The sequence below is a fragment of the Culex pipiens genome, chromosome 3, assembly GCF_016801865.2.
Source record: "Culex pipiens pallens isolate TS chromosome 3, TS_CPP_V2, whole genome shotgun sequence".
Taxonomy (NCBI): Eukaryota; Metazoa; Arthropoda; class Insecta; order Diptera; family Culicidae; genus Culex; species Culex pipiens.
In genome coordinates this window covers 38,567,979-38,580,563 of record NC_068939.1, presented here as the reverse complement: position 1 = coordinate 38,580,563, position 12,585 = coordinate 38,567,979, and the positions used below count along the sequence as shown (strand labels likewise).

At 37.9% G+C, this 12,585-nt stretch overlaps 2 protein-coding genes across 3 annotated transcripts in view; one reads left to right on the top strand and one right to left on the bottom strand.

Moving 5' to 3' along the window:
• The window catches only part of LOC120431346 (membralin-like), a 47,209-nt gene extending 46,325 nt beyond the window's left edge, over positions 1-884 (bottom strand). Inside the window, exons 1-2 of one of the 2 annotated variants that reach the window (XM_039596478.2) lie at positions 313-884; positions 54-257 (exon numbers count right to left, since the gene is read on the bottom strand). In XM_039596478.2, the coding sequence (XP_039452412.1) occupies positions 54-239 (186 nt within the window). In that variant the 5' untranslated portion in view covers positions 240-257; positions 313-884. The remainder of the gene's footprint in view (positions 1-53; positions 258-312) is intronic. The other variant, XM_039596479.2, reaches the window with a different exon arrangement.
• A 10,484-nt stretch (positions 885-11,368) lies between these two features.
• LOC120427730 (protein Smaug) overlaps positions 11,369-12,585 on the top strand; it is a 76,904-nt gene continuing 75,687 nt past the window's right edge. The window contains exon 1 of the mRNA XM_052710302.1: positions 11,369-12,000. The gene's annotated coding sequence lies outside the window, so the exon portion shown is untranslated. The remainder of the gene's footprint in view (positions 12,001-12,585) is intronic.

Here is a 12,585-nt window from a genome sequence, read left to right as displayed (position 1 = left end):
TGATTTTACTAATTTAATAAAACGGCGAAAGGACACCAAGAGTTGCCACCCACCTGAGCATTGTTCCGCATCCTCGGCGGTGGCTGCGGTGGCGGCGGATTCGGATTGTTGGCGGCATTGTTAGCCTCGGGCGGTGCTGGTCCTGGTCCTGGCCCTCCTCCTCCTCCTCCTCCACCCAGCCCCGGGGCAGGTTCCTGCGGTGGGTTTGGAGGTGGCGATGCTACGCCTGGTTCCGCCATTCCGTCGCTGGAAGGACACTTGGGGCTTTGAATGAGTTTTTCGAGTACTACTACTCCCGGAAGGTCAACCTACCCCTGGTTCTGCTCAGATGGTCAATTCTACGACGGATCGATTTCAACCTTCCGCGCAGCCCCTTCTCCTTCTTCTTCCCCCCTCCCAGCCGTCAACGAACTTCACCTCAATCAAAGAAGTAAAACTAGTTTAGAAGAACCTTCCTCCAGCTGCAGAACGGTGAACGGACCAATAATTTTATTCCAAGAACTGGTCCTTCAAGAACTTTAATGTCAGCACAGACGCACACACGCACAAAGAGTTGCGAACCACTTCTCTTCGTTCCTTTTTTTTTCGCTGAGCAAAAATTTTCAAAATATTGCCAATTTCTTGCAGAGCCCAATTTTCCGCTCGTCAAAACCGCGACCGAACCGTGGGCACGACGAAGCTTCCGACGAAGGACACCGCGCCCGACGTGTTTGTCCACTTGCGGAAATCCCGCAACCGAAAAGAGAATTGGTCTAAAATAATTTTTCAAAAACACACACGAAAAAAAGGTTCCAATATTTTGACACCTTCGCGACCGAATGACCAATTTCGACGGACGGGTGGCTCCTCTGCAGAACCGCGGTGGTGCGATGCAAAATCCAACCAACTTGACAGTGCAGAAGAGCAGGGTGTCTCGTTTTGGCACCCGGGGGTGGTATTGTGGCGTCTCGCTTCCGCGCTCGGTGGGGTGACGTTTTTGTTTTGAAATGCTGCCACATGGCAGGGTTGTCATCGGGGGTGTTCCGTTATCTGTATCAGAATAAATTTTGAAAGCTGCAAAATTTTTGGATATCTGTGTGATTTTTACACGCTCTGGAAAATTACTCAAAAACACATTTTGAATAGAAATAAAACATCAATTTTGCAATTCCGTCGTGAAACTACTTACTTTTCCTGTCATTCTTGAACGACGAAATAGCCTACTTTTCTGTACCAAAAATAACAGAATCGAATAGCAACACTTTTCAAAATAAATGCTGAAAAGTTCTACTTTTCAGCACTCAAATGGGTGCTGAAAAGTTGAACTTTTCAGCACTTGTATCGAAAAGTTACACTTTTCAACATTTTTTTGATTCAAACGATTTATTGACAAAATACATGAAAATTTGACATAAAATTTCACTCAGTGTGTGTTTTTTGGAATTGCAAAAAATGTTGTATAGAACTCGTTGCAAAACTTGATTTTTTCAGCACTCTTCGTATTTATCCAACTCGGTGAACCTCGTTGGATAAATGTACGACTCGTGCTGAAAAAAATCTCTTTTTGCAACTTGTTGCATAAACTACTATTTTGCAATTCCGTCGTGAAACTACTCACTTTTCCTGTCATTCTTGAACGACGAAATAGCCTACTTTTCTGTACCAAAAATAACAGAATCGAATAGCAACACTTTTCAAAATAAATGCTGAAAAGTTCTACTTTTCAGCACTCAAATGGGTGCTGAAAAGTTGAACTTTTCAGCACTTGTATCGAAAAGTTACACTTTTCAACATTTTTTTGATTCAAACGATTTATTGACAAAATACATGAAAATTTGACATAAAATTTCACTCAGTGTGTGTTTTTTGGAATTGCAAAAAATGTTGTATGGAACTCGTTGCAAAACTTGATTTTTTCAGCACTCTTCGTATTTATCCAACTCGGTGAACCTCGTTGGATAAATGTACGACTCGTGCTGAAAAAATCCTTTTTTTCGCAACTTGTAGCATAAACTACTATTTGACAACTCAATATATTGAACAATACATTGAAAAGCCTCGTGAAAATTCAGAATAATTCAATTATTGCCTCGCCAAATCTCAAAATGCCGAAAATAAAAAGGAAATTTAATGGCCTCATACACACAAAGAAAAAATACTCTTAATCTAAAAAGATCGTTCGTTGAATTAAAAGTTCGCGTTGGTGAATATTCGGCCATGGCTGTGGCCGCGTCCGGATTTGATTCACTTCGTGGACAACTCACTCACCACCAGCACTACCAAAATGATTGTTTACATTTTGTACTTAGGCGTACACGGTTACACGAGAACGACGAAATGAAAGAAATTATGTAGTCGAATTAAAAGTAAAAACTTTTAAATCAGTTAGCAATGAGATTTTCAAAAACTGTAGCAGTAAAAGTTTTCATATTCAAAACAAGAAAAAAACTTTTAATGGAGAAAATTTTGACCACTTTTTATTTCAACAGTTAGTTACTTCATTACAGTGATATTTTTTTGTGTGTATCTAGGCTCATCAATGTTACTTCCGGGGTACCTCAAGGCTCTCATTTAGGCCCATTACTTTTTGTTCTGTACGTAAATGATGTATCCTTTATATTTAAGCATATAAACGTTCTGAATTACGCTGATGACATGAAATTGTTTATGAAAATTAATATTGTCCAGACTCGATCATATTTCGGATAATCGAAACTTTGGCTAATCGAGTCTGGACTGTATACAATTATTACACTCAAACCACAGACAAACAGACATGAAAGTTAGAACAAATTTTTGTTCAAAAAGTGGGACCAGTTTAAATTTGAATTTGGTTTGCTCACTAACGACATCTATCTACGATTCCTAGAATCTCCCTCTCCCAAATGACAGCTGGACATGTGTATGTATGTATGAGTAATCATGACAGATAACCAAAAGCGTGCATCAAAGGCAATCACAACAAAACGTTGAAAAGGCATTGTAAAAAAATGGTTTGCTTTCGATACAAGAGAGAAGACGTTCCGTTTCGACGGAAATTCCACATGTCACTGTTCATACGACCAAAAGAAAATCGAGGCTGATAGGACAGTTTATTTCTTCCGGCCAAGTACAGTCTCACAATTCCAGCGAGTGCCGTGCAGCTGACAACAACAAAACGGTCGCCAAAACATCTTCTCCTGCCGATTGTAAAGGAGGAGTAGAAGAATTAGTCATTAATCGGTTCCTAGCTAAAAAACATTGGGTCGGAGTAGGTTGGCGGTGGAAGACTCCACCCAGCTCGAAGTCATGATTTGAAGCCGGATCGATCATTACGGAGACCATGCACTTGATTCCGCGGAATGAATAGAACCACGAGGTGGTTCCGTCCGGCCGCTTTCAGAACCTGTTGCCCCGGTGGAAGAAGCTGCGCTTTTTTATGCGGAGTGCTGGTTTGCCTGGGCAGATGCACTATGGGGTATTTCCATATAAGCGAGCGGCCAAAAATATTTTGTTGCTTTTTTGTGACTTTTTTTGTGTTGTTTGTACTAAGTATAATGAAAACAAATGAATTTTGATATTTTTCAAAAAAAAAGTTTAATTTTGATTTTTGCATATATTTGAGGCCACATGCATTAAAGTGGTGAATTTTAATATTCTTGCTCTGTCTATTTGATGCACGGAATGGCGGTTTATGCTATGTTAAAGTTTCTGATTTACGTTCAATCTCCCTCCCCTTCTTCTTGAGTTAAAATCCACCTCTCTTTGAAGACCCCCCTCCCTCCCCCTCCAATTTAAATTTGATTTTTGCGGTGTTTTAGAATTCTAGACGGTTTATTTTATGGAACATTGTATGGATTCTCGTCCACGTTTTTTGTTGATCCACTTGCAAAATTAACGTTTTCCACGATAAATTCTTCTAAATCAAAATCACTATGTAACCGATTGTCGTTAGATTACTTAAATTATGAACTTCTTCTATGGGCTTTTGTATACCTCGTTTTGAAGCTACAGAACAACATGCGTAGTTTTTCCTCTGTGGTTTTTCCCTGAGTTGATCATGTGATGGTTCTGCAATGTTGTAATTCTTACAAATATACTCGAAAGCAGTTCTCACGTTTTCAGAATAGTGCTTCGTTATATCGTACAGGGACACTACGGTACTATTATCCATACTTTCAAAAGAACACAACAACGAACTGATATGAATATTCGACGAATCGTTTCTGTTAAATACTTAGAATAGGAATTTCTAATTTTATTAAACGTACCTGAGTACAAACAAAGTCATGAAATCAAATCAATTTCAAAACATACATAGTGGGTACGTCATTTCTGCCTCCGCAGGTAGATAATGTGATTTTAACCAAGCGTATACGCGAAATCATTAATTTTCTTGCATGAATCAAAATGTTCAAAATGGCATAACTCAAAAAGTGCACATAAGTGCACTTTGAAATTTGGAGACAAGTTAGGACATGGTTCAAATTTTAAGCTGCAAAATTTTCAGATCGCACAAATGCACACAAAAAAAGTACTCCATTAACAAAGTTGAAAAAAACTAAATTTTGAATAAAAATCAATCCTTTTTGATTTTTATTTTTTTTTTTTAGCCTGTAAAAGTGTGTTTTGTAAAATGTCATTGAAAAGTTGAATCAATTACCTTTCTGAATATGTATAATGATGCAGGAAAAAATACATAAACAGCTACACAGTACAACTATGAAAAATAATCATTTTTTTGTCAAAAACATGTTTTTTCTTACCATTTTCGCCTTTGAAGGTCTGCAATTCAGTGAATTTTGAACCTACAACTTTCAAACTACGGATTTTTCTTAGTTAGAATGTTTATTTTCGAAAAAAAATACCAAAAAAATAATTAGAATATGTCGGTTTTTCGATTTATGGCCGCCTGAAACCCCATAGTGAGATGGTTCCATCCGAGGTTCCATCGGTGCAGTTTCTTTAATAATCGCTGCAAAAGTGGAACAGGCCCTTTACTGCCCACCCACGATCTTTTCGGCGCGTTTGTTGCAACGTTTGTGTTGACTTGGTGGAAGACCCCACCCGTCTATCAGTGGGTAGAATGGCTTTTTAGATTTTTGAAAAATAACCGTTACATTTTTGGGACAAGTAAGTGACCTCGACTTTCATGTCTGTTTGTCTGTGCTCAAACCCCGATGGTTTGACACCAACTGTTGTCAAACGAACGGGGTCACGTTTTAGTTTGACACCCCTTTTACACGGAGTTCACACACACTACCAAACGTTTGTTTTGATAGTGTGCGTGAGCGCCGTGTAAAAAGTGACAGTTCGTCACTTTTTAGTTTGACTTTGACCAACCAACGGGGTACAAACTAAAAAAGTGTCAAACGAAAAAGTGACCAACCACCGGGGGTTGAGTGTACTGTAAAACAGTTGGTGGAATTTCAAAAATCTATTGTATAAGATTATGTTTGTCTTTCTCATTCAAACAAATTATTAAGGGAAAAATTGCTATGAAACTTTGTGTTTGTGTTTTTAAATCAGATTTGAGTACTTTTGTATAATTTTAAAATGTCGGAAATATTTGGTATTTAAGATATTTTTATAAAGTTTTTTTGGAATCTTTTTACAGATAAATGCCTATCCAATTGTGTTCAAATTCAAAGCATTTGAAAAATATATTTGTCTTCGAAATTTATTTGAAAAATGATAATTTAAATAAAATTTTCAGATATTTTAAAATTACAATATTTTCTGAGTTCTACTTCGTCCTTTGTTCTACTGAAAAATAGTCATTTCAATACAAACAGTGAATACTACAGTATGTAAAAAAAGTATTTACACCCCTTGGGCACTATGCACATATTGTGATGAAACATCTAAACAATTTAATGTTGACAGAAACCTAGTACTACGTTTTGTTCAGAAACTCATGCCAGACATTTTGCTACAAAAAGCTCATGAAAATTTTAAATACCTAGGTAAAAACGTTGTTATGGTTTTGTTTGAGCAATCTGCCAAAAATGTATGGAATTTCGTAATTTTTGTTCTCGTGGATCAAACTTACTTTTTGCCCAGGTATTTAAAAACGTGGGTTTTATAGAAAACCTAGATGTATGGGTATCAAAAGATCGGAAATTTTATGCCCTTTCCGATGCCACATAGGTTGACTTAAGAATTGTGGACCGGTTCGAATGCCGGCGGATTTTCCGACGACGTAATTCCGGGTTGGTACGAAATTCCAACGAAAAATCTATTCTATCGATACAAATACCCCCAAAACGGTGTTATACCCACTCCAAAATGTTTATTTAGCAATTCTATGGTAATATATTGACATTTAGTTGAATTAAAAGTTTGCAAAATTAAGTTTAGATAAGTTTTATATAGAATTTCCAGAGTTATATAAACTTTTATACTAAGTAGTTAGTAAACTTTATATTCAATCCAAATTATTTTTTTAATCAGTCAAGGATGCCTATTTGGAGTTGGGAGACTGGATTTATGGTGATTTGTCAACAAATAACATTATTTATGTTAATTTTTCGAAAGGTGTACAAACTTTTTTTGCACCTTTTTTAGTTTCGTAATAGTATTTGTTATATAACTTTTTATAGAAATCATCTTTTCATGAGCTTTTTGTAGCAAAATGTCTGGCATGAGTTTCTGAACAAAACGTAGTACTAGGTTTCTGTCAACATTAAATTGTTTAGATGTTTCATCACAAAATGTGCATAGTGCTCAAGGGGTGTAATTACTTTTTTTACATACTGTACATCAACATAATAATTGAGTTTTTGGTGGGTTTTATTTAATTCTCATTTGAAAATTTCGTAAAAAAAAAGTTTAACTCAATTTTGACTATTTCTGTTGTGTTGTTCAGAAAATCGCAGCACGGTCAATTGATTTTTTACCATTTTATGTTATTCAAAAATTCAAAAACATCCAAACATGATTCTTTTTTTCTTTTTTTCATGTCAGTGCTTATTTGCAATAAATTTAGCACGGCTCATACAAAGGATGTATCGAGAATTCGCGCCGAGGGGTTGAAGTACAGGCCAACTCAGAGAGGTTTTTTTTGATAGTTCAATTTTTTCTAGAAATCATCCCATCAATACCTAAAAACTTGCCGAAGATAATAAATCGGTCAGCAAAAAATGTTTTACGGTACCGATTTATTTAAAAAATGGCACTTTTTCTGAACTGCTGCCAAAGTCTATAAAGATTTGTATGGACTGATGATGCACATTATTTTGGTACTATAATACAAAAAATAAATTCCAGGAAATTGCTAATTCTTGGAAGAATCGTTCTTCTTGAACTTACAAAAGCTTTTTCAAAGAAAACTGAAGAGCATATGATAAATGCTGTTGTCTTTTGCAAATTTTTTTTACCCATTTGATACATTTTAAATGCTATTTCCTAAATTATCACTGGAAAGTAGATAATTTAGGTGATTCTCAAATTTAATACAAAACGATTTTTATTAATTTTAAGTTAAGAAAAATTGCAGAGCATGGAGATGAAAAATCACAAGCATCATGGAAATTAAGGGTTTTGATCTTGGTTTGGATTTTGAACTGATAAAAACGGCTTCGTTTACAACTTACTTACTTTTTGTACTCGAAAAAGCTTTAAATTTTTGAGAAATAAAAATATTGAACCAATTGTATACGTTGTGTATGCGTTCAAAAGGTATTTTGATACTAACGTCAGTCTATAAAAAACATTGTAATTAGAATAAGGCTTTCTAGTCAGAAATTTACCAATACATTCAAAGTATATTTACATGACAGCTGGACGTTTGTTTGCATCAGGTTTCCTATCTCTTTCTAGCAAAAAAAATTTGTCAGACGACTTCTAGCTGGTTTTTTTGATTGACTGCCCGATATGTCAGCCAACATACTTCGCAGGGCTGTGACAGCTACAGCTCGATCTTTGTTTGCATCAGGACACTGTGACGAGGAGTTCGTCATTTTTGAGTTAAATTATATTTTTTTCACTGGGCCTAGAAAGCCTTATTAAAACTATATGGAAAAATTCCTTGTGGCCTTGGAAGAAAACCGGAAAAAAACGGAAAATTGAAAATCCAAATTTGGTGGCCACCCTGCGTTACGTAAGAATCGGTACAGCTTGGACGCGGGAGTTGGCCAACCATAAGCAGATGCGTTAAATACAAAATAAATCGAAAACATACTGTTTTACTATGAAAATTAAAAAAATCGTAACATTTTTGGACAATCGTCAATGTTAAAGGCTAGTATGCAGATCGGAACAAAGGAGAGGGAGCGATTTCTTGGGGTTTTTCTTCACCCTCTCTGGCTTGCTTTCGCTGCCGCTGCTGCCCATTTGAAATTTTTCTTGACCGATTCCTTCCGAAGTGCATACACCGCTGAAGTGCGTATAGCGCTTAAATGTTATTTATTCTTGCAATAAAAATGTTCTTCCTAAATTAAAAGTACAAAACTTTTACCACTACAACGATTTTGTTTCAGAAACGCATGGTAATGTCAAAAACATTAAAACTTTTAATTTAAAAAGTTTAAACTTTCTAAGAAGATTCACCAACGCGAACTTTTAATCCAACGAACGATCTTTTTAAATTTACAGTATTTTTTCTTTGTGTGTACCGAAGGCACCAAAAAAGTTTTAGCCGGGTTAAAAAATACAAAACATAAAATTAAAATTAAAACCGATTTCGTCGAAAAATCTAGATTACTTTTCCAAAACAACCATGTGCCATGGGTTTCCTATGTACATTGCTCGGGTTAGTTTTCAAAACGTCCTTAGAGCCAAATCCCTCAAGTGGAGGAAAACGATGAACAAGTTTATGACCATTATTTTAATTCTTATTAATATGTAAGAGGGTTTCAAAGGCATATTTTTAGACAAAATGATTGCTTTGACTATAAGCTATGGTAGCCATATCAAGTGAATGAAAAAAATTAGCAATTTATGTGTGTTTTAGCCTTGTTTTATAACACCAGGTTGATTCGACCTTTTACATTATCAAATTGTTTCATACGTCCCTGTACTTGGGACTTTTTTTGAGTAAGAATGACAATACGACCATTGGCAAAATTTATTTGTTTTGTGATTAAAACACATTTAAATCAAACATTCTTATTTTAAACATCGTTTCAACACCCCCCGCAAAAGAGCAGTCGATGTTTTGTGTTGATTGGGAGAAAACATCGCAGAGGAGAAAAGTCCAACTGACAGATTTTATTCTCTCTCTCGCGTTGGTTCATACGCCAGCTGAGAGCACGAACAAAACGACGAATTACCACTGATTTGTTTATCTTTTCTTCAGTGGTCCTTGGGACCTTCGAGAACTCGGGTTCCTGGAGTTTTCAGAGGGCGTTTATGCCTGATAAGATGGATGCGGTCATTATCGCTCGTTCCTGCACAGATTCTGCATCTTGATTTTGTGTTGATTCAGGCTGCCACACAAAATGATGATTGTGGGGGAAGCTAGCCGCCTCTGCCGGAATAAACGACTGAAACTTCGTTTTGCTGGCTGGCAATTTGGAAAATCGACGGTAACATTTCAAAAGGCATCATGTACATTTTGACACTTTCTGGGTTATTGCATATTCTAAAAGTACTCCTAATAAGCTACCTCTCCACCAAAAATGAGCAAAAGTTACTTCAGTAAAGTCTGTTTAATCATGATTTTAAATAAAGTAACATAAACTAGAACATAAACAAAATCTCTGCCATCAGCAGTCCCTGTTTATATAGCCCTGTCAATCTGTCAAACAAAAGACTACATGAACCTCGTGACGAAAAAAAAGCAACATGAAAAAAGCGCCATTTACATTCGGCGAAGAAAAACGAATCATAACAAACCGCTCCCCTCAATGACAGCAGGGTGATATAGACGTTGGTGATTTCAAAAGAAGTTATGTTTGTTTTTCTCAAATAAAACGACGAAACTAATGTTTTATTGAATTTGGATGATCAAGTATCAATAAAAGCAACGTTTTCCATCGTTTGTTATCATTAGAACATCTTATTTTGCTTTTATATTAAAATGGGAATTGAAAATGGATGCTCAACATTCTAATGCTTTTTTCTCAAAACGCATGGTTTGTACAAGATGCTTTTTGAAATGTTGGCGTCGAAATATTCTTCGCGCATCATTTAGGTCATATAATCAGCGCAATGTATTAAACGGGATAACAAATATTCATCTTTTTTCGTAAAACTCATGTGCCCATAATAATTAAGCAATTATTATGGAAATTACGTCCTTTTCCTTTGAGCGTAAGTACATTTTTGAAATTACCAGTACTTACGACCTTGCATCACCAAGGACGTATGTGACTTCTCCGTATGAAAAGCACATTCGACCTTTTATATGCGGGCGATATTTTTGTTCAAATTATTTTTTTTGGAAATTCTGCTCGAGTAGATCGTTAGTAGTGCGTTAGAAGAGTGCAACCGTGCCAAAAACTAAATTTTGAACAACTGGCGCTTACGACCTTTTGAAAACTAACCCGAGATTGGACCTTTTGAAAAATTAAGCGAGAAATGCTCATTTCTTAGGTTGGCTCTCTGGCTTGCTTTCGCTGCCGTTGCATACACCGTTTTACACAAAATGGCTTTTGTCGATTAATTCATTATGCATTAAAAAAAATCAGGGATGCCTCTCTGGCATGTCTTGTATTGGAGCGTTCTTTTATTACGTAACGCAGTTGATGAGGAAGGGGGGGGGGGGTCAGAGGCCGCACATTTTTTTTTTGTAAAATTTATATGGAAATTTTGCTACGGGGGTCTCAAAATCCGATTTTTTGCGTTACGTAATAAAAGCACGCTCCCTATCTTCCAGTTTATCATCAGAAGGAATTCGCTGAATGGACGAACCCATTTAAACGCGTGTAATGAAAGGCCGTAAGAGCAATGTCGTACCGCCTCTTTCAAATGTTGCTCCAGACATTAGAGCTTTCCAACTAAATTTTTTCGAACATTAGGATTAGCGATCATTGAAAGTAGTGAAACTCGAATTACTGAATCAGAGAAGAAAAGAAGAGAAAGAATTAAGAATTCAAGAGTTAAGAATTGAAGAATTTAAGATTTTTATTAGAATTAAATACGAATCGAAAAAAGTACAAAAACACAATCAAAACTAAATTTTAAGACCGGATATTTTACTTCCTCTGTTTTTTTTTTGTGACTCGATGTGGAATGCTTTGGTGCAGACTTTTCACCTTCAGCTTTACAGATTTTCAAACGCCATCCTGCAGCGATCCAATCTCACACCCCCTGGCATCACTTCTGTCACTCGCCCGTCACCTTCTCTGCCCATCTCGCTCTCACCAACTCTCTCGCATTGCTTCCTCTCTTTCGCTCCTTCTTTTCTTCACTCGTGCCGCGCGCGATCCGCGAAAAGCAGCAGCAGCCAGAGCTCGCTCGTCGTCGGCCGCGAAAAAGTGTCAAAAGAGCCACGGGCAGAGGAAAAAAACGAAGAAGCAGCGGGAACAATAGGAAAAATTTGGCACCGTCGCGCGATTCGCGATTGTGCGTGTGCGTAACAAAGCGAGCGTGCGGTCGAAACAATAGAAGCGAAAAATTGCGCGTTTTTTTCCGGGAGAGCCCCACAAGAAAAGAAGCGAAAAATTTCTCCTTTTCGTGTGCGAAGAAAAAGAAAAGAAACGAAAGTGTGTGTGTGTGTGCGTGTGCGTTTGTGTGCGCGCAAACTGTCAAAAAAGAGAGTTTTTTTTTCGTGAGTCTTCTTTTTTTTGCTGCTGGCCCACCACAAAGTAGGCGAGGAGGAGGAGTCGCGAGCAGAGAGTTCAAGCGTACAAGTTCCGTTCCGTGTCGCGCGGTCAGCAAGTGGCCACATCAGCTGGCAGAGGCAGGTTCCCGTTGGTGGTGCAGCAATCCGGATTCGAAAGGGACCAGGAGGACGATTCCTTCCCGGGTGCGAGTTGTTCAGTGGCGTCGAACGCCGTCGCCGCGGGTTGTTCCGGAATCTAGTGACATCCGGAGGTGCTACCGGTCACCATTTTCGGCAGGAATTTGCTGATTTGCTCGGCACGAAGACAATTTCGGGTAAGTTGAGATCGGTTTTTTGCGTTCTTTCGTGACCACGATCGGAATCGGACGATTTGTTGGGTGGGAAAGGGAAAGCAGGAGGAGGACGGTTCCGACAAACAGTTTTAAAAAGAGAAGCTTCTTCGTGCGTCGGTCTCGGGGGCTGTGTGACACACATCCGTTTCACAGAGGTAGCGACTTGTCCCAAGTGTCAATCTTCCGGAAACGCGAAATTCCTGAATGTTTTAAAAAATGGATCACCTTTCTATTGTTTGCCCTCCGGCGAGATCCGGAACAATGGACCGCCCTGCCCCGTCTTAAATCTCCATTTTGCAAAACTTCTTCGCGAAACAATGCAAAATTTCGAGTTCATTGTTTTGTCTTTGGAACAAGAAGTCTCGCGAAATGCTAATCCACACTGGCTAATTGCTTACACTCTAGCTCGAAAGGTTTGTGGGAGTGGCGAGGGGAGGTGTGGCGGAATGTTTAGAGTGGCCATTCGCGGTGCGTGTCGTGATTTGCGTCTGGTTTGGCCACACACCCGCACGCTGTGTTGAGAGGATTTTTTTTGTTGGTTTTTCGGGGGTGGCAGATTTGCCTTCT